The 22,575-nt window shown below is 40.4% G+C and overlaps 2 protein-coding genes across 5 annotated transcripts in view; one reads left to right on the top strand and one right to left on the bottom strand.

Moving 5' to 3' along the window:
* The window catches only part of DNAJC21 (DnaJ heat shock protein family (Hsp40) member C21), a 26,007-nt gene extending 6,079 nt beyond the window's left edge, over positions 1-19,928 (bottom strand). Inside the window, exons 1-9 of one of the 3 annotated variants that reach the window (XM_005556702.5) lie at positions 19,568-19,928; positions 15,566-15,659; positions 13,656-13,779; positions 13,226-13,348; positions 11,850-12,154; positions 10,464-10,615; positions 8,775-8,862; positions 4,541-4,699; positions 3,741-3,822 (exon numbers count right to left, since the gene is read on the bottom strand). In XM_005556702.5, the coding sequence (XP_005556759.3) occupies positions 3,741-3,822; positions 4,541-4,699; positions 8,775-8,862; positions 10,464-10,615; positions 11,850-12,154; positions 13,226-13,348; positions 13,656-13,779; positions 15,566-15,659; positions 19,568-19,928 (1,488 nt within the window). Of the gene's footprint in view, positions 1-3,740; positions 3,823-4,540; positions 4,771-8,774; positions 8,863-10,463; positions 10,616-11,849; positions 12,155-13,225; positions 13,349-13,655; positions 13,780-15,565; positions 15,660-19,567 lie in introns of those variants that run through there. The other 2 variants (XM_005556703.5, XM_073993278.1) reach the window with 2 other exon arrangements.
* RAD1 (RAD1 checkpoint DNA exonuclease) overlaps positions 19,165-22,575 on the top strand; it is a 21,680-nt gene continuing 18,269 nt past the window's right edge. Inside the window, exon 1 of one of the 2 annotated variants that reach the window (XM_045393602.3) lies at positions 19,165-19,289. The gene's annotated coding sequence lies outside the window, so the exon portion shown is untranslated. Of the gene's footprint in view, positions 19,290-19,649; positions 19,839-22,575 lie in introns of those variants that run through there. The other variant, XM_045393599.3, reaches the window with a different exon arrangement.

Raw genomic sequence — 22,575 nt, 5'->3', positions numbered from 1 at the left:
CATTTCTAGCATAATACTATAATCCCAGGAAGCAAAATGCGTTTGTCACATTTTTCAGTGATATTAATAAGTTTGATCATTTGGTTGGGGTGGTATTGCCAGATTTTTCAACTATAAAGTACATTTTCCCTTTTTTAATTAATAAATAATCTCTAGAGCATGACGCTGAGACTATGTAAATATCCTGTCCCCATAACCATTTACTGAATATACTTGGCATCTATTGATGATTCTTGCCTGAAACATTTATATACTGGTGGATGTAGAAGAGTGATTTTCTCCCTCTATTACTTCTGTCATTTGCACTTGTACTAATTAATATTCTCCTGTAATAATAAAGCTTTCCCATTTCCTTTCTCCAACTCCCACTCTTTTTTTTTGAGACAGTCTTGCTCTGTTGCCCAGGCTGGAGTGCAGTGGCGGGATCTCAGCTCACTGTAACCTCAGCCTCCAGGGTTCCAACGATTCTCCTGCCTCAGGCTCCACAGCTGGGATTACAGGCGCGTGGCACCATGCCCAGCTAATTTTTGTGTTTTTAGTAGAGATGGGGTTTCACTATGTTAGCCAAGCTGATCTTGAACTCCTGACTTTGTGAACCACCCACCCTTGCCTCCCAAAGTGCTGGGATTACAGGTGTGAGCCACCACGCCTGGCCAACTCTCACTCTTTTAAAAGTCAATATAGATACATAAATTTATTTTTAACAAATGCAATGTATGAAGATCTATTACCTTTATTCCTTTTGATGACTCAAATTTTCCCAAATTGGCAGGCCCCGCAAGCTGGATCTTGAGTATTTCTAATGTATCCCTATCAGTTTTTGAGCTCTTCCTTAGTTTCTAGTATAAGATGCTCTAGGCTCATGTTCCACTTTCCCAGTCTCAGCCCTGAAATCAGCTACTTCTCCAAAGATCAAGCCTGTTTCCTTTTCATGGAAAAGGAAACTTAAAAACCAATACGTGTGCACTAGGTGTGCTCAATGCTAGGGGTGTCACTGCTTCTAGGTCCTCACAATGCACACTGCTCACACACTTACTTTCTTTAAATGATGGGCTCACACCAACATCTCCACTTCAATCCAACTCCACAGTATTCTTCTTCTCTTTCTCCCTATGTTTGTACTTCCCTCTTCCCACAAAAAGAATATGGTTCCCAGTAACAATTTATTCATTTAATTCCTTTTTTTGGGAGGGGTCAAGGGTCAAATAATTTAATTTTTTTTTTTTTTTTTTTTTTTTTTTTGAGACGGAGTCTCGCTCTGTCGCCCAGGCTGGAGTGCAGTGGCACTATCTCGGCTCACTGCAAGCTCCGCCTCCCGGGTTTAGGCCATTCTCCTGCCTCAGCCTCCCGAGTAGCTGGGACTACAGGCGCCCGCCACCTCGCCTGGCTAATTTTTTTGTATTTTTAGTAGAGACGGGGTTTCATTGTGTTAGCCAGGATGGTCTCGATCTCCTGACCTCGTGATCCGCCCGTCTCGGCCTCCCAAAGTGCTGGGATTACAGGCTTGAGCCACCGCACCCGGCCAATAATTTAATTTTTTTAAGATGTCAATACAACCTACATTGTGAACAAATTCAATTTCTATAAAAATCCCAATAGCACAGGATTTTTTTACAGACCTATTGTTTAAAATTTTTTAATTTGATTATGAACTATAACTAGCCAAGCACTCATAAAAAAGAAGAGGCATTATACTTCCTGATTTCAAAACATATTAAAATCTACAATAATAAAAACAATGTGGTATTGACACAAAGACAGATAAACAGACAACAGAACAGAATAGAGCACAGAAATGAACTCTTCTGTACATGATTAAATGATCTTCCACAAAGTTGCCATGAGCACACAATAGAGAAAAGATAATCACTTCAAAAAAAAATGTTGAAAACTGCATATCTACACTGATAAAGCTGGATCCTCTCCTTGAATCACATACAAAAAATATTTTAAATAAAATACTTACACATAAGAAATAACTAACAAATCTCTTAGAAAAAATATAGGGGAAAGAAATGACATGGGTCTTGGCATCATTTTCTTAGACACAACATTAAACACAGATCAACAAAGAACAGAAAAATTTAACTACATAATACTTCAAATTTTCTGCATATCAAAAAAAAATTCAATAGTGACAATGCCTCCTATGAAATTGGTGAAAATATTATTCATTTACTTTCAAAAATACCACACCAATACCACCCAAAAAATACCAAATTCAGGACTTACTTTTTTGGCAGTTAATTTTATCTTTCAACTATATCCCATGGAACATATTCAGTCAGAGTACTATGTTTGAGTTACCTGAATTAAATTTTCTTTCCTGTCAGTCAGGGTCATTTGTTTCTATTTACATTCAGTTTTAATTTGGGAGTGTTTTCCTGTACAATCCTTGTTGTTTATGGAATTTTTCTGGCCATTTTTCTGGCCAATCTCAAGTTTCAAGATACTCATTATTTGCTGCCATATGCTCTTAAATCTATCAGTACACGTCTCCACACTGCCCTTCCCTTCAAAAATATCTTAGAAAATATCAGGAAAAGTGCTACATCAAGCTAGGTCTGAACTTGCTACAATCAGGAATCATAAACGAGGAATGCTATTAAAGGAATATAGCTTTTGTGAGAAACAATGGGGTGTTCATTTGAAGCATTTTCACCAGTAAGAAAATACTAATATATGTGTTTATGGTTGCAATCAATAGAATCTATGCTCCATTAATCAAGGTAATACAGGCTCAGGTTAAATATAAATCTCTCTCCATTTATTTTTTCCTTACTGTAGTGGTACTGACATACACAAACGAAAGAGAAAGTGTTCCAAACTAATAATTATAAGGTGTTTGGATGGATGATGGTAGGCGTCAATTTATAAAAAGAACACATATTTGCTATGTGGTTTTATAACTGAAGCAAAAAGTTCCAAATTACAATTTTAAGTGATTAACTCATGTGTTATGTATCATTTTTGGAATAGGAAACTGATTTTAAAAAGACTATCAAATATATTATTATAACCATTTGGATAAATAAGCCAAATCTAAAGTTTTATTAAAAAGCATTAATGCGTTTTATTAAAAATATTTAATACTTAATGTAAGTTAATATAACTAGATTATACTAAAATGGCATAAAACCAAATATCCTTGCTAAAATGGACAAATTCACTTTATTTTTATAGGTGTAACAACATAATATCATTTTATTTAAAAATAGTCCTTAAGATAATGAATTTGGACTTCAGCTGTGAAATATTTAAATTACTTAAAACTTCTGAAAAACAGAAACATTTTTTCAAGACTCATAATCATTACAAGTTTTTAACCAAATGTTCCTTTTGCAATGTTTATGTTGTTGGCAGAAATAAACTTAGATAAAAAAATGACCAATCCCAGATTTTCCTATTTCAAGACTTTAATTGTTATCCTGACTTAAAAGCCCTTTTGTGAGACGTATCAGATTTTTAATACTGAAAATTCAGCTAATTCATACCAGGGGAATTCCACATGCATACCTGTTAAACACACTGGCAGTCATAATTAAGTTAGTTATTACATACATGCAAGGGAGGAAAGCACTAAAAAAGGAAAATATTTCCAATTCCTTTTAATCAAGCTTACAACCAACATAAAATTATGGAGTATAAGTCTCTCTCCTTAATACAGACGACACTGAATAAATAAGAGCACTGCGACTTTACAGCTGGCATTTAATATTAACAAAACCTTTCTAACATACCTGTGCTGGTTTCTGTTTCTTTTTCTTCTGTTTTTTAGAAAGCCTAAGAGCAAATATAAATTGAAATGTCAAATACTTGACTCTGTGAAGATCAAGTGGAAAAAAAAAAAGTTGAAACACTAGTGATAAAGTAGTAAAATAGAAGTAAAAGATTAAAAATATTTAATATCATAAAGCATTAAAAGGAAAATAAAGTATTCACATTGTCATTTTAGAGAATAACAAAAGGCTGTAGTTCAATGGATAGTAATTAGCATATCAATTGCCAGGTATAAAAACTGCTTTTAATATAGCGATAATATGTTCTATAAATATTATAGTTGACATTCTGTTTGTATCCACTTCAACACTATAAAGTTCCATGAACTAGAAAATATGGAGACAATATTAGCATAACTGAATAACTTCCTTGGGATAAAACAGACTTTAAGGCCGGGCGCAGTAGCTGACGCCTGTAACCCCAGCACTCTGGGAGGCCGAGGTAGGTGGATCACCTGAGATCAGGAGTTCAAGACCAGCCTGGCCAACATGGTGAAATCCTGTCTCAACTAAAAATACAAAAATTAGCTGGGCGTACTGGTGTGTGCCTGTAGTCCCAGCTACTTGGGAGGCTGAGGGAGGAGAATGGCTTGAACCCGGGAGTTGGAGGTTGCACTGAGCTGAGACTGGGCCACTGCACTCCAGCCTGGGCGACAGAGCAATTCGACATCTAAAAAAAAAAAAAAACGAAAAACAAAATCTTTAAATGCAATCTCTGAATGTGATAAGTATTTCTAGCGACATTTAATATTTAGAAGTACTTTTGTTTTGGTGCATCTTCCATTTCTTCCTCAGAATTGTCATCTAATGGATTTTCATCAATCTGAGGTCTTGAAAAATTTTCTTCCTCCTCCTCCAGCTGTTGTTTTAGCAAGGCCACCATTTCCCGATGCTTCTTTGACTTCTCATGATTTTTCATGCTGAAAGAGCAATCTGACGTGAGCAGCTGCACTAAAATTAGTTCAGGTGTCCAGATAATGTTGCTGGATAACTGCAACCAAGATAAAATTTGCTTTTTTCCCACTAAGCAAAAAGTTTATGATTTTATTTTATTTACTTACTTTAAATTTTTTTCTTTTTTTAATTTTTTCATGATTTTATACAGAGAAACAAAACGTGTCAGGATTCCTCCGGTAGTAAGCACACTGGAAGCTCATGCCCATGCTCTTTCTTCTAGTACCACAGCTTTCCCTGTCTTTCTCTGTTCTTTTATCTACATACATTTTCTTCCTTTCTGGGAATGGGGGAATGTTGGCAGGGGGAGGTTTGGCCAAATTCTCTACTTATTATTTTGATTTTTCAATTCTTAAAGCTTCCTTCATTGTTTCCTTTTAATTGCTAAGTATTTGCTAAGTGTTTTTACGTTCCAGGCCATCCCACAGACTTGGAGGGATCACTGGGAAATTAGAAAACACACATTCTAATGTTAAAAGGAAGAGGCCCCTGGACTAGAGAAATGGTGGTGGGAGGGCTTGAAATACAAGAGCAGTTTACTGCCTCTTGCTTTTTCACCAGCTGCTTTTCACCTTCTCAGGAGAGGTCTCCTTCCTCACTCTCACCACCGTAATGTAAGTTTACACACATCTCTACCCCTCTGTTCAAAACCCTGCTGGCAATGTCTGACTTAGCACACCTACAGGCAGCTAACAAGCATTCCACAAAACAGAGTTGACAACATAAGCTACAAGAGTTATATCAACTAAAAAGGAGGAACCTTTGTCAACTATCTACTTCCTCTCATCTGTTTAGGCTTTTGGTATTATAGTTTTAGTTGCTATTTTTCTTTCCCACTAAAATTCTCCCTGAGACCAAGCTGCCCTGGAGATAGATACTGGAAGATCTTGTGTCTGAAAGTAAGTCCTCCAAAAAAGATAGAGGCACATGTCAAAAGGACACAAAAACTGGCTTGAAGGAATGCTCACTAACCAATTCTGGAAAACTTTGAGCAAGAAAAGGTCGGTAATGAATTATACAACACTGAAAAAAATTCATACATTCAAACTGATAACAGACACATTTTTCATGGATAAAAGGGAAGGCTCCAGTTTACAGCAAAAGGCCAAGTACTAACAGATAAAAACTGGAGGGGGCGCTGGCACTGGAAAAGCATCATTTTGCAACCATCATAAAAAAGACTGATGTGGCCAGGCGTGGTGGCTCACGCCTGTAGTCGCAGCACTTTGGGAGGCTGAGGTGGGTAGATCACGAGGTCAGGAGATCAAGACCATCCTGGCTAACATGGTGAAACCCTGTCTCTACTGAAAATACGAAAAATTAGCCGGGCGTGCTGGCGGGCGCCTGTAGTCCCAGCTACTCGGGAGGCTAAGGCAGGAGAATGGCGTGAACCCGGGAGGTGGAGCTTGCAGTGAGCCAAGATCGTGCCACTGCACTCCAGTCCGGGCGACAGAGAGAGACTCCGCTTCCAAAAAAAAATACTGATGCAAGCTAAAACCATCAACAGATGCCAAAGTTACAAGGAAAACTTTTATGAGAAGCACGATATCTGCATAGTTTTAAAGTGTCTCCTCACAGATTAAACATGTTACAAGGGAAAGCTTGTTGCAAGGGAAAAAATACTAACTCTATAGTAAAATTAGTAGTATAGTAGTAAAATTAGATGACACTTTGATTGGGTGATGAAAATTATCATGACAAATGAGGGGCAGAAGGACTTTACATGTCTCCAGCTATGAATCCCTGAGAGCACAACACGCTTGTGCAGCATCCCACCTAGGGCTGCATAACCTGAATCTAATCATGAGGAAATGCACAAACCCAAATGAGAAGAATTCTATGAAAAAAGTATTTTAAAGAAACAGTATACTTCTAAAATATAAACAGCATAAAAGACAAGACAAGCTATTCCAGATTATGATCTTAGACTGCATTCCGTATTGAAGTGGAGAAAATTCTATATTAATAAACAATTGATTGGCAAAATTGGAATACAGGTAATAAATTAGATAAAAATACCATATCAATGTTAATAATTACTTTTATGTGATCACTGTAGCGTGGTTACATAAGAGAATAACCTTACCCTTTTTTCGTATTTTGAGACAGAGTTTCACTCTTGTTGCCCAGGCTGGAGTGCAATGGCACGATCTTGGCTCACCACAACCTCTGCCTCCCGGGTTCAAGCGATTCTACTGCCTCAGCCTCCTGAGTAGCTGGGATTACAGGCATGTGCCACCATGCCCAGCTAATTTTGTAGTTTTAGTAGAGACGGGGTTTCTCCATATTGATCAGGCTGGTCTCAAACTCTGAACCTCTGGTGATCTGCCCGCCTCAGCCTCCCAAAGTGCTGGGATTACAGGCATGAGCCACTGCGCCCAGCAAGAATAACCTTATTCTTAAGATATAGTGAAGTATTTAGAGTATTCAGAGAACACTATATATGTAAGTTACTTTCAAATTATTCAGAAAAAAACTGTGTGTGTGAATGTGTAGAGAGAAAGAGGACATGCAAATGGTGCAAAATGTTAGTAACAGGTCAATCAGACACACTGTATTCTCTTCTTGCAATTTACCTTTAAGTGTGTCATTATTTCCAAATAAAAAAAAAATTTTCAAACCTCCTTCATTGCTGACCTTTTTCTTGCTTGTTTCTAATTTTTCTGCCCCTTTCCCCTTCCCTTACTACTCTGTTATTTCTCCCTGAGGTCATATGGTAATACCATTTATGACTCTCACAGCCCCATTCTCATCCTTTGGCCTCCTTTCTCTCTGACTGCCCATTTTGCTTCTTTTCCCTTGCTGATTCTACTCTCATTTTCTCCCATGTTCTTTCCTCCCTCCTTTATAATAATGGTATCCTTTTTAACACTTCTCTCTTCATCATTGTCCCCCTAAGATAAAGTGCTTCCACTTCAGCAAAGATACTCTGGGCCGGACAAGTTTAAAGTCCCTATATTGGCAGCATCAGCCTGCATGTGACAGTGATGCTGGGTCTGACATCAACAATGGAGGGAGATGATTAGATATGGTCTAGACTTTTTGCCCATGTGACTGTGTCTTCTTTGCCAAAACAAGCAACGTTTCTTTCTGGAGACAGTGCATGTGTTTTAAAAGCAGCTCTTATGTAGGAATACTGGGATGAGTGAGAATCAGTACAACAGGTTTAATAGCAGGGACAAATACCTCTTCCTCCCCTGCTGGAAAGGAATCCCCCAAGACAGTATGTGAGGCTAGTTATCAACTACTGCAAGCACATTCTCTTCAGAACGTTCAAAGTGTTACACTTCAACTCAAAAGAAAACACAAGGGCCAGGTGCTGTGGTGCATGCCTGTAATCCCAACACTTCGGGAGGCCGAGGCAAGTGGATCACCCAAGGCCAGGAGTTTGAGACCAGCCTGACCAACATGGTGAGACCCTGTCTCTACTAAAAATGCAAACATTAGCCAGGCACGATGGCCTGCATCTGTAGTCCCAGCTACTCGGGAGCTTGAGGCAGGAGAATCACTTGAATTCGGGAGGTGGAGGTTGCAGTGAGCTGAGATCATGCCAGTGCACTCCAGCCTGGGCAAGAGTGAGACTCTGTCTCAAAAAAAAAAAAAGAAAACACAAGTTCAAAGATACTAAACTTACTCCTTTTAGCTGGATGCAGTGGCTCACACTTGTAACCCCAGCACTTTGAAAGGCTGAAGCAGGTGGAGTGCTTGAGCCCAGGAGTTCAAGACCAACCTGGACAACAGGGCAAAACCCCATCTCCACAGAAAATATTTAGGTTGGTGCAAAAGTAACTGCAGTTTTTGCTACTGAAAGTCATGGCAAAAACCACAGTTACTTTTGTACCAGCCTATTAAAAAAATTAGCTGTCTGTGGTGGCAGGTGCCTGTAGCCCTCGACACTCAGGAGGCTGACATGGGAGGATGATCTGAGTCCAAGAGGTCAAGGCTGCGGTGAGTCATGATTGTGCCACTGCACTCCAGCTTTGGTGACAGAGTGAGACCCTGTCTCAAAATAATAAAATAAAATTAAATAAATAAACTTACGCCTTTTCTGTCTTGAATGATTTGTCACATGCTGGGCAGTAGAGGTCATCATAGAGCTCAGCGTCCTCAGCCTCATCACTGTTTTTACCTATAAGAGGGAAGCCTACAGTAAGAAACCTTTCTGATCAGAGCACAAATCTAAAATATGCTGACAAATTTCATCTCTTTGGTAAGGATCTAAACTCGCACATAAATTATAAATTAAATTTTATTTCTTTACCAAAAAAAAAAAAAAATGCTATCAGGATTTGAGTTAGCTTTTTAAAAGAAGCACCGTACTATAAGGAAAGGCTTCCAAATAAAGCACCTTACCTTTCAAGTTCTTTTCCTAAGTCTACTTAAAAGAAGATTTAAAACATCCTTAAAGTCTTGGATGTGAGCTAAGTTTAAAAAATTAAATCCCACTTTCATAGATCTACCATGAAGCAGTTTTTTCAACAAAGGTCTTTCCTTAGTTTACCTCTTGAGCAAGGTTTGGTCCAAACACATTTAAAACTGTGAATTACTCTTAAATACTTAATAAATTTAGTTTATAACATTCCATCACTATAAGACAGATAGGCCATAAGTTAACATATTACATGTAAAGTTTCACATTATAAACTTTTACGTTTTTGGCTTTATTACAACTGAGTAATTACTATCAGTATAGTCCACAAAAACTAAGTGACTAAAAAGCTCAACTGAAATTATTTTCACAAACCCATATTCTATTTTGGAAGAAACAAACAGGTAAACTGTCATTTGGGATTTATTACGGGACCAATAAATATCTCAAGGTATCTCTTCCATGTCCATGTTGCTTATTTATAACTGATGTCAGTATGATTCTGAAGGACTATCTCACTGAAATCATAAATGATCAAAATATACCCTATCTAGTGTTAATGTTTAATATACGGTGTTAACTTTCCATTATGGTATTGTAGACTTTCAATATATCGTATATGTGAAATTTTAATTAATCAAATAGTTAACAATACTGGATTTGAAGCAAAAACTCTGGATCTAAAAATGGTCATACGTTCTCAGGCACATCTCATAGCTTCTCAGAGTCCTAGTTTCCACAACGGCAAAATAGAGACAATTCCATGAGCAAAACCTCCATGTAAGGGGGATTGTGTGAGGATCCAGTGAGATCTTGGATGTGAAAGGACGCTATAAATTGTAAAACTCGATGTAAATTAGGCCATCTCACATTTATAGAGTGCTTTTTAATTTTCAAAGTACGTTCACAAGTATTACTTCTGATTCATTAATAAAACACTTCCTAGTCATTTTGAATAAATAAAAGTTTATCATTTTATCATTTGGGCTACTAATCTGAAAATCACATTTGTAGATAAGGTAAAATTGGGTCAATTTTATAGAGACAGTGGGGAAAATACAGCTATTCTCAAAAATGCCCTATCCTTGCCTTTTAAGGAAGTCAAATACCTGTGCTCTAATGATAGCGGCAAAGAAAACAACATTTTGGCACACGAAGAGGAGCCCCTCTACAAAGTCACAAGGGAGAGGAAGAATTTATACACAACACATAGATTCTCATGCAATATCAGCTTTTCTAGAAATAGTTACTATTAAAACTTGACCTACCACTTAATTTTTTCTTTAATAGTCACACTTGTAAACATGGCCATTTGTCATGTTACACAGCTAGAAGTACACACTGTATAAAAACAACATTACCATCCTCCCCATCTTTGAGTTCATGTTCTTCCATTTCGTTTTCATCCGACCCATCTCCAAACTCCTTCTCGTACCGTGCCTCCATCTCCTGGAGCTCCTTCTCCAAATTCGCCATAGTCATCCAGCTCTGTTCTCTGTACTGCTCCGCCAGTCTGGACACATACAGCACAGTCTCATAGCAACAAGCACGCCTCTGCATGGTTTATACTTACTACTTAGGTTTAAAATCCATTCCCCCTAGAGAGCTTGCTCCCAACCTATCCATGCTTACAAACTTAAAAGCTGTGCTTAGTTAAAACCAAGGCAAAGTCACTTAAACCTGTTACCTGTTACATGGTTGATTTTAATTGCTCCAGCAGTAGATAATAGGTTTTGAAACACGTAACTCAGCAACTTATTAAAAATCTTCAGACAATTTTAAGTCGTGTAGGTAAAGTGTTAATTTTCAAAAGATGAGGGTGGGATGAGTTAGGATTCTTAAGAAGTGAGTAATTTTTAAAAGAATGCTATAATGCTCTGGACAGAATGCTTTTACAGTAACTTTTTAATAACAAAACTTTAGAGGAACTAAAATGAACAGAGTATCTGAGAGTACACTGACCAAAAGGCAGTACTGCACGGTGGCTAAAGCAGGAAAGTGTGGAGTCAGAATTCTCAGGTTCAATTCCTCTACCATTTACTGGCTCTGTGATCTTAGGCCTGTCTGCCTTGTTTCCTTGAAAGAACAAGGAGGATAAGTTACTTCACAGCATTGCTGTGAGGAAGGCACTTAGAACACAGCCTTGCATAGAGGAAGAATAAAATTAACGTTAGTTATTAATTAAAATTATTAAATTTTACAAGAGTCTAAAGGATCTCTCAAATGTAAAGGGTCTCTGAAGGAAAACATGCAATTCAAATAAAAACTTTAGGCCAGGCACTGTAGCTCATGCCTATAATTCCAGCACTTTGGGAGGCTGAGGTGGGCAGATCACCCGAGGCCAGGAGTAGGAGACCAGCCTGGCCAACCGGGTGAAACCTCGTCACTACTAAAAACACAAAAATTAGCTGTGTGGCGGCATATTAAGCCTGTAATCTCAGCTACTTGGTAGGCTGAGACAGCAGAACCCCTTGAACCTGGAGGCAGAGGTTGCAGTGAGCCGAGATCGTGCCACTGCACTCTAGACTGGGCAACAGAGCAAGACTCTGTCCCAAAAATAATAATAATAATAATAATTTTTATACAGTAGATGAAAAAACACTATCCAATGCCACAATTTTAAAAAGAACAAAAAGCAGGACAAAGCCAGGCTGATGACTGAACCCATCATGAACATGTCAGGTACCTCTGGTGCTGCCTCTGACCCCCACTGATACTGAGAAGAGGGCCCCGCGCACGCTACGCACTTGGCCTGCTTTAGCTTCTGCTGCCGCCTCATCTCTTCGGCTTTCCTTGCCTTCTCTGCATTCTGTTCTTCCACAAGTTTTCGATGAGCCTGCACTCTTTTATCTCTTTTACGAATGAAAGCTACCAGCTGACGGACAAGCTCATTCTTCTCTTTCCTTGCTTTGTCCCGAACCTTTTTGTTTTCTTTTTCCATGGCTCGTTTTTCCCAGCGGTTTGAAGCTTGTCGTGTATCATATTCTTCCTTCCATGCAAAATTCTTTTGAGTGCAGAAACTCTGCCAATAAGCGTAGAAAGGATGGACTACCTAGCGACAAAGAAAACAGATTAACTTCTGGGCTTTTAAATTTTTTTTTAGAAAAGTAGTAAATATTAGTGATGCAAAACATCTTTTAGCTTTCTTTTTTCACATATATAACACTTCTATTAATCACTGGAGAAGACAGTACTTTTAAGGCTTTCTAGAATAAATCACTCTTCAAAATAAACCTAATGAGAAAATAAAAATAGCCTTACTAATCACTGGATGGGACCATGGTGATTAGTAAATAATCAGTAAATAATCAGTAAATTAAAAGGGAAAAGTAGGCATGGTGGCTCACACCTGTAATCCCAGTACTTTGGGAGGCTGAGGTGGGTGATCACCTGAGGTCAGGAGTTTGAAACCAGCCTGGCCAACATGACGAAACCCCGTCTCTACTAAAAATACAAAAATTAGCCGAGCATTGGTGGTGGGAGCCTGTAATCCCAGCTACTTGGGAGGCTGAGGCAGGAGAATCGCTTGAACCTGGGAGGCTGAGGTTGCAGTGAGCTGAGATGGCGCCACTGCACTCCAGCCTGAGCGACAGGAGTGAAATGCCATCTCAAACAAAATAAATAAGTAAATAAAATAAAAATAAAAATAAAAAATAAAAAAGGAAAAGTAGAGGGAAGGTTGCAAGAGATCCAAAAGCTACTTTAGAAAGGAAGAGAGACAAAGAGAGGTCATGGGATAGGTCCGAGAACTAGAACCAATTGTTTTAAAACGAGGAAATGGGAAGCTGGGAGCTGGGGCTCATGACTGTAATCCCAATCTTTTGGGAGGTCAAGGAGGGAGGCCAGGAGTTCAAGATCGGCCTGGGAAACTTAGCAAGACCCCACCTCTACAAAAAAATTTACAAATTAGCTAGATGTCATGGCGCACATTTGTGTTCCCAGCTACTCAGCAGGCTGAGGCAGGAGGATTAAGCCCAGGAGTTTGAGGCTGTTGTGAGATACGATTATACCACTGCACTGCAGCCTGGATGACAGAGTGAGACCATCCCAAAAAATTAAATTAAATTTAAAAATGGCACAGCGATAAATACTAATTATAGAATACAATGCATTTTTCTTTTACCGTATCATAGTCACTCTGGGAGTCTCCAAAAGTTGGGAAATCATCAACCTCTTCCTCTAACACAGATTCTAGTTCTTCCTTGGCAATCATTTCAAAAACATTACGATACACCGTGTAAAAGCCCTAAAAAACCAGTAACAAAAACAAAATCTTAACACTTTTACAGCCTAATCACAGAATAAGATTTTAAAATACAAAATGAAAAATTTTAATGTTGAAGAATTTTGGGACAAAGTTCAGTCCCTGAAAGTACATTTAGATTTCAACTGGAGGTTTTTATACACTGACGATTTAAACATGAAGGTAATGCAGCTTCAGTTTTCAAAATGAACACTGCTTCACTTTCTATTACAGAATAGTTTTAAGAACTCTCTTTGCATGTGAGTCTTAGTACTTGACAAGAAATTAAGGGTGAGTTCATTTATCTTACCTTTTCATCATCTCCATAACCAGAATAACAGGTAACGGTGAAATAGCGTAGCAAATCTAAGCTGTCATCTTGATATTCGCCATCAAGCCCACCCTTAAGTAGGGCCTCTCTATGATTATCATACCTGAAAAACAAAATTAGCATCATCAGTGAAGGCCGAATAAGTAAGAATTCAAAAGGATTTCTTGCTCCTTTTGAGTATTATTACTGTACATTTTTGGTTGTGGATATGTCCAATCCATAACCAAAAACTTTTAAGGAAATATTAACATGAAAAGAGTTCATAATCTTTCACAGAACTGTTAATTTTAACTAGGCCTGCAACTTCTGATACATTATACAACGCTAGCCCACATGAACAGGGGAATTTAAAAAGCCAAGGAATTTCCATGACTGTCTCTGAGTTCTGTACTTCCACAGGAAAGAAACACAAAACAGGACATAGGAAATCGGGCCCACAGAATCATTACACATCTGTGATTTGGAAATTTACCAAGATGCACCAGAATAAGACTCTTCCTATATTTATGTCAACTTAATCTAGGAGCTTCACACACATACAATTACTTCTCATAACTCTGTAAAGGCAGTTGTTATCTCCATTTGATATAAGAGGAAATGGAAGTCAGTGATATTACGTAATTTGTCATCCTTGATCATAAAACCAGTAACCAGCAAGGTCAGAATTCAGAAGCAGGTCTCCTACATTGGGAAGACCAGCTCCTAGCCACTACGTGGTACTGCTTCCAGGTAAAAAGACAGTTACTAGGCAAGAGCTTTCAATAAAAAGACAAAGGAATCCCAAGGATCAGAAAACAACCCAAGATCTTGAGAAGAGACTAAGCAAAAGGAAGTCAGGAAAGAATTTCGAAGTTCTGAGAGGAAGGCAAAAGCAATTCCAAGACCAGATCTCCAAATTCCTTGGTAGAGAAATGTTCAGGATCCTCTCTCTGATTTTCTTATAAAACACAATTTTATAAGAGTTTTCTTTACAGCCTTTTTTTCTTGACAGCCACCTGTGCTGTACACTGTTTAACAGAAAGATGATTTGCACAGTAGCTCTTTGTAAGAGCAGGATCTTACACAGTTATGTCAAAGCTTACAACCTATTTCCTTGTGGCAAAAAGTTAATTGAGAATCTGAAAACTGAGAACTTCAAACATAGTAATTTTCATCTGGAAATTATTTTAAATGATCAGACCATCATTAGTAATATCTGTCACAGATGCAGAAACTTAATTCAATTTATTCATATAAAGTAGCTTTGAGGATTACCATTCTTGTATTAAAACACTGTATTGGCCGGGCACAGTGGCTCACACCTGTAATCCTAGCACTTGGGAGGTCAAGGCGGGTGGATTGCTTGAGGTCATGAGTTTGAGACCAGCCTGGCTAACATGGTGAAACCCCATCCCCACTAAAGAAACAATACAGGTGTGTGATGGCACACACCTGTAGTTCCAGCTACTCAGGAGGCTGAAGCAGGAGAATCGCTTGAACCTGGGAAGTGGAGGTTGCAGTCAGCTGAGATTGCGCCACTGCACTCCAGCCTGGGTGACACAGCAAAACTCCGTCTCAAAAAAAAAAGAAAACATTCTTCCTGTCTGATACCAGTAAATCTGTCATACACCAAAGGGTATTTAATGAGAAGTCACCTAAAGTATCAAAATTAAAATGATAAAATATCACCAAACTTTCTGTTTCACCCCCTATGAAATCAGGTAATTGGAGCAATCATTTCCAAGGTTCCTTCTGACCCAAACATTAGATTTTATGTGATGACTAGGTGACAGATGTTTCAGGACACACCAAAAACCATTTAATGTACTAAATTTGAAAAAAAAGCCACCTATATTGACAATTGCTCCCAATATCATAAACTAGGATGGGAAGGACAGCGTGATGCTCACCATGCTCTTTCCTGAGGGTCACTCAACACGTCATATGCTGCCTGGATTAATTTAAATTGTTCAGCTGCTTCTGCGGCATTATCCAGATTTTTATCTGTTAAAATAAAGTAACAGAAATTTAGTCAATCAAAAACGTAGAGGACAGAATCTAAATAACACCTCTTTCATCAGAAATGCCATAAACAGATGAGAAGTGCACAAAACAAAGACAACTAGATCAAAGCAGAGAGACCCCATATAACAATCAATAATCAAGATTTGTTAAAAGTATCAACCTAAGTAGAAATTTCGGGCTTTTCCCTAAGCTTTGGTACATCACTAAACAGTCAACTGGGCCGGCGTGATGGCTCATGCCTACTGTAATCCCAGCACTTTAGGAGGCCAAGGCGGGTGGATTACTTGAGGTCAGGAGTTCGAGACCAGTCTGGTGTTCAACATGGTGAAACCCCGTTTCTACTAAAAATACTAAAGATTCGCCTAGCGTGGTGGCGCACGCCTGTAGTCCCAGCTACTCGGGAGGCTGAAGTGGGAGAATCACTTGAACCCAGAAGGCAGAGGTTGCAGTGAGCCTAGATTGCATCACTGTGCTCCAGCATTGGTGTCAGAGCGAGACTCCATCTCTAAAACAGAATAAAATAAAATAAAATAAAGCAAAACAAAACAAAACAAAATAAAAGTAAAATAAGTCAACTGGATATCCACAAATGGAAAATCCTGAGTAGTATAAATTTTACTTTTAAAAGGAGTAAAATAAATAAAATCAGTTCTAGAAAGGCTTATTTTGTGCTAGATTACATTTAGTGCTCACATTTTTTTTCTTTCTCATCAATGTATATCAAAAGAAATCTCATACAGTTTTAAAAATATACACTAATTAGTTATTATTTCCTTAGCTGTGCTTCCTGAACCATGGAATTCAGAAAGCGTCCTTGCCTCAGGGTGGTAGCCAGCTTGCAAGACAGCACCCTGCCTCCTGGCATTCATACCTTGTGCAGTCCCTTCTGTGTCAGCAAGGTTAGTCTGTGTGACCATCAGGAGATGGCAGAAGTAATGGTACCTCACTTCCGAGATGAGGTTATAAAGGACTGCAGTTTCTACCTTGGGCTTTCCCTCTCTCTTGATCACTCTGGGAGTGGCCAGCTGCCATAGCATGAGCAACTCAGGCTGCCTATGGAGAAGCTCATGGGATGAAGGAGGTTCCGGCCAACAGCCAGCAGGGCACTGAGGCCTGCCACAACCACATGAGTTGGTGGTTGGTGAGCTGGAAGCAGGTCCTTTCAGACAATGAGAGAAAGCCAAAATCATCTAGCCAAGCCGCTCCCAGATTCTGATCTTTAGAAACTGTGGGAGTCCATATAGTGAATATACGCTTGCTGTTTTTGTTGTTTGTTGTCTTAAGCCCTGAGGTACTGGTAATTTGTTACATAGTAATAGACAACTAATACATTCAGAAAGTAAAATATTTTGAATTGACTATGGAGCACACTAAAGTTCTTCTTCTTTTTTTTTTTTTTTTTTTTGTTTTTTGAGGTGGGGTCTCGCTCTATCACCAGACTGGAGTGCAGCGAAGCGATCTTGGCTCAGCTCTGCCTCCTGGGTTCAAGCTATTCTCCTGCCTCAACCTCCCAAGTAGCTGGGACACTACAGGTGCGCACATTTAATTTTTGTGTTTTTAGTAGAGACGGGGTTTCACCATGTTGGCCAGGATGGTGTGATCCGCCCACCTCAGCCTCCCAAAGTGCTGGGATTACAGGCATGAGTCACCGCGCCTGGCCGGAGCACACTAAAGTTCTTTAAGCTACAGCTCAATACTACCCTTCCCAAGAAGTTATAAGGAAACATGACAGCAATGTATTATCTACAAATAGTTTTGCAGCCATAGACCACGGCTCTTCAGGGCTTCCTGCTGCCCATTCTCAGTTACCATCATACCGATGCCATAAATTATGATGATATTTAGAGAAGATACTTGCATTCAGTTCCTAACAGGTTTGGTTTCACAGGAGTTAACTGATATTTTAGTCATATTTGCATGCTTCTTCCTTGCACTGATTTCTAATTAATCACCAAATCTGGTCATTTTTCCTTCCCAACATCTCCTCCCCTTGGGCTTTCCCCCCTCCCGCTGACCCCGAGCCTGGCCTGGGCCCTTACCCATCTGTCCACTGCGGACTCTCCCTAACTTCTGTCTCCAGCCCTCTTCAATCCACTCAGTTGCCTTCATAGTACCCTCCCATGGCAGCTTAATAAAACCAGCCATAACTCTCCCTTATTTAGCGAAGCAAATTTCACAGTCCTTGGCCTAATATTCAAGATTACAAGAAATACAATCTGATTTCAAACTACTCTTGTATTCAAGAAATACAATCTGATTTAAAATCACTCTTCAGAAAATTATATACGCTTTTGGTCACAGCATTCTCTACTTCATTTACCCTTTCCCACCTAGAAAGTCAAGGAATTGCGAACTTCCTTCTAATTCCTAACTCGATGTCTAACAGTAACAACCCAAACTCTAAGAACACGCTTCTACACTAACCACTAACCCAAACTCTAAGAATATACTTCTATACTATTTTTACATTTATTAATTTTGGTTGTATCTTCTGACTTTCTGCTATGATGAACATCAGTTCATTTACTTCTGCTCTAATATATTTATAATCACATTTTTGTCATGCCTCTGTTGGTAAACCTAACTTTAAGTAACAGACCCACACCTCTCTCTCTCATTCCATCAACCACAGCCATTACCTTTTGACTTTGGATCCCTGGCCTTTCCTTCCACTCCTCTCCTAATCCTTATTTTTCAGACCTGCAATAAACACCATCTTCAGCCAAACTGTCCCCTGGAACATCTTTTGTCCTCCACCATGCTATCCTCCATACTGTTGAGCTCACTTTTCCAAACTGCATTCCTCTAGGATCCAGTCCAAACTCCTCTGAGAAGGGGAAGACTCAATACAAAGTAACTCCCTCCCTGAATTCCTGGAGCATATATTAGTTGTTCTATTAATCTAATCACCAATTATGTATGTTGCGATTTTTTTTAGAGGGCAGTTGTATTTAACTTTTCGTTTGTGTAAAGCAGAAAGTTGTTTTCCTAACAAGACTCTAAGATCCCTGTCTTAGCATTTCCAAATCTACTTAGTAGAGGGCAGTGACTTGCATATATTGGATACTCTGTAACCGTGTTTACTGATTAATGCAAATATGAAAGCCTCTTCATATGAACTTCAAAAAGCTGAGCGTCAACTACTGTCTTAGTTTCCCAGCCTGGAAGATCAGATTACTTCATAAAAGTCACGCAGGCCTGGATTATAGTCCAATGACACATCCAGAGGAAGGATACTTCTAAGTAAACATACAAACTTTACTAGGGAAGCCGCCTGATTAAAACTTTTCCTCGGCAGAATCATGTCCAAAGTGAGGTACAGGGTCTGCTTAATCAGCCTATTAAAATAAAAAAAAAGCGAAAAAAGTGCATTCCTATTTAAAAGATATTTTACTAGCTCTCGTCTCTTAACTTCTTAACTAAGAAAGGAAAGGAGCCATACATCAGGTTGAAGTATCTGGGATACCCGGACCAAGTGGTGGGCAGACGAGGAAAAACACCGAGAGGCTGCGCTTCAAGGGACGCAGGGAAGGGCAAGCCTGGGGCAGGTCCGAGTTCCGAGTCCCCGACTGCTCCCTCGTGGTGTCTGCGACCTGGCAGCAGGAACAGGTGAGGTCGCTGGACTTCAGTTTTTCCCCTACAGTGGCGATGCGGGACCGGGGTCGCGGGTATGAGGAGATGGGGTGTGAGCCGAGGGGCGCCTGGGCGGAGCGCTGCGCCCACCGAGGCGGGCGGGGCAGCGCCGGGCACCGGCCGGGCCGGGCAAGAAGCTCCTAGGCCGCCAGGTCGCTCTCTGCTGCCTCCGCCGAGTCCGATCCGGGGAAGGGATAGTCGGGGAGGGCCGGGCTTGTCCGAGGGCCCGCGGCGGCTGCGGGTCAGGTACCTACCCGGGTGCCATTTCAGGGCCAGCTTCCGATAGGCCTTCTTCAGCTCCTCCTCGCTGGCGTCGCGCCGCACCCCCAGCGCCTCATAGTGACACTTCATCGCCCGATCGGGCGGGCGGCTGGCGCTGGGGCCCGGGACGGGGTCGGGGCCCGGGCCCGAGCCCGGGCCGAAGCGGCGGCGGCGGCGGCGCTGGCAGTCTTCTCCGGCGGGAGCCCGCCGCCCGCACTGGGCCAGCCAGCGAGCGCGGCGGCGGCGACAGCGGCGGCGGTGAGGGTCAGTGAAGGCGCGCGGTGGCGGCAGACGACGCGGGATGCGGCACGCGGGAGCGCGGAGGGGGCGGTGCCGACGGCCGCCGCTTCGCATGGGCTAGGGGTGGGCTCTGTTCCGGAAAAGGCCGCGAGGGAGGGGGTGGGGCCTCGGCGGGGTGAGAGGCGGGGCCGCGCGGGAGGAAGGCGGGGTCTTGGCGAGAGAGAGGCGGGCCGCGCAGGAGAAAGGCGGGAGCTTGGCGGAGAAAGAGGCGGGCCGCGTGGGAGGAAGGCAGGCCTTGGCGGGGAAGAGCAGGAGGAAGGCGGGGCCTTGGGGTGAGAGGTGGGGCCTCTGCGGGGTGAGAGGCGGGGCCGCGCGGGAGGGAGGCAGGGCCACGCTGGTGTCATTGTGAGGGGCACAAATGGCGGTCAGTGTGAGTGGCTGCCGACCTGAGGGCTGAAGGGGGAGACAGGAGATGGGATGGGAGAGGATTCTGGAAAATACCTGATTGGAATTTATCAATGGAGCCCCGTTTTTATAGATGAGGCGATTCAGACTCCAAGTGGTCAAGTGGTTGACTCAAGCCTTCTCAGCTAATACAATAGCAGAATTCGGTTGGACAGAATACCAGGTTTTTTATCTCAATTTTTAATTCCCTTCAGCTGCCACTTAAGATCTCTGGTATTGATCTTGACCAATATGCATAAGAAAGGACAGTAAGATTATTTAAGCTGAAACAATTTAAAAGGGAAGCATCGACACACTTAAAAATAATGAAAAGCCTTACCACCACCATGGATGAAATTGTGCTGATCTATCCATCCGTCACTCTTTAATCCTAACTTTCTGGCCTCTAATCCTACCTTTCCAAGATCGGTTTAGGTTAAGAAAGCAGTTAAAGGATAGTATTTAACCAGTAGGTTTTGGTTGATCTGACTAGCTGTATTACATTGTATTACAAGATGGAAGATCTGCACAACTATTCCAAACACTTTGATAAGGTATCAAAATAATACCATAATTGTTATTAAAAATGCATTAATACGCCAATATATTTCACTCTAATGTGGAAAGTTTACATGCATCAGTTAGGTGTGGGTTGTATTTACCAACCATGTATGGTTAGCTATGTTGCTAATATCTATTGCACAGGGTTGGGGTACCCAAGTGGTTTAGGAAGGTTATCCTTCTCTTCCACAATATGCTGCCCCCGGTAAAATAAAAGAAACCAACGCTAAGCTTCATCAGGTTACTTCCACAAACCACTGACCAACCAACTCACTACTCAGAATTCATACACTTTCCTTTTTTCCAGAGGAAGATTCTACACAGTCTCAGTTAGTTGGTAAATTGGTAATGGATAAGGATTGAGAAGTCTGAGTTTGGGGGAATATGAAACCTTTCCCCTCCTGAGAACAGAATTGAGATGGTGGGCAGTGGGGATGCGGGGGGCGGGTGACAAAAAAGGACAAGGAAAGTTTTCCTCCAACTTAATTTGGAGTATTTTCTCCCTCCAACTTAATTTGGTTTTGGATACAGCCTCTAGGAATCACTCACTTCTTTTACCTTCTGAAGAAAGAGGGATTTTTGCCTCTAACATTGTATAAAGGTAACTATGCTGGATATAAACTTCAGTCTAAAGGAACATCTTGACCGGGCATGGTGGCTCCTGCCTGTAATCCTAGCACTTTGGGAATTTGAGGCGGGAGGATCCCTTCAGCCCAAGAGTTCAAGACCAGCCTGGGAAACATAGTGAGAACTTGCCTCTACAGAAAAAAAAAAAAAGAACTAGCCAGGCGTGGTGGTTGCCTCTACAAAAAAAAAACCAAAAAAAAACCAAAAAAAAAAAAAAAAACAAAAAAAAAAACAAAAAGAAAACTAGCCAGGCATGGTGGTGTGGGCCTGTAGTCCTACCTACTCAGGAGGCTGAGGTAGGAATAGTTGAGCCCAGGAGTTACAGCCTGCAGTGAGCTATGACCACACTACCGCACTACAGCCCTGGGTGACAGAGCAAGACTCTGCTGCTAATAAAGGAACATCTTTTATTAAATAGGTACCCTTTAAATGACCACAGACTTAGAGATGTTCCATTCCAGAAGAATTCTCAAATAAGATATCCATATAATTGTGAAAGGGAATTGGAGATGTAAGGATACCTCTATATGGAAACTGTTAACTGAAAATTGTGAAATCGGAAATTACACCAAAACTGCACAATGCACACATCAAAAGTACAAGTTTGTATCTCTACTCACACTTCCAACTTGTTGATGTACTTTATAACCTATAATTAACTTGTTCCTGAGATGTGGATGTTTAAAAACAAATTCTGAATACGGCTGTCTTATTTTTATCCAAGACTATATTCAACTGCCTAAATAAAATAATGGCTACTTTATTTTTTTTTCCATTTAACCAGACTTGGCCCTAGTCACATACAAGTATTTCAAGTGAACCTCTGACCTGAATTACCTGCATAATTTAGATGACTTTAAGATTTCAAGTTTCCTAATTTCTACTATTTCAAGATAAGTAGCCAATTAAACACTCAGGAAGGCCGTTCCTTAACAAAAAATTTAAGGGAAAAAAACCATGAATATTGATCATTCTGCCTAAAGACTTAAAATAATACAGACATAAAATTAAAATATAAGTGAACTAGGAAAGATATCTACAATAAACTTACTATATAAAAGTGCTTACAAAATCAATAAAAGACAGTCCTACTACAGAAAAACATTAGTCCAGTCAAAAAGGATAAACC

Source organism: Macaca fascicularis, chromosome 6, assembly GCF_037993035.2.
Source record: "Macaca fascicularis isolate 582-1 chromosome 6, T2T-MFA8v1.1".
Lineage (NCBI taxonomy): Eukaryota > Metazoa > Chordata > Mammalia > Primates > Cercopithecidae > Macaca > Macaca fascicularis.
The sequence above is the reverse complement of the archived record's forward strand: the minus strand, read 5'-3'. Positions and strand labels throughout refer to the sequence as shown.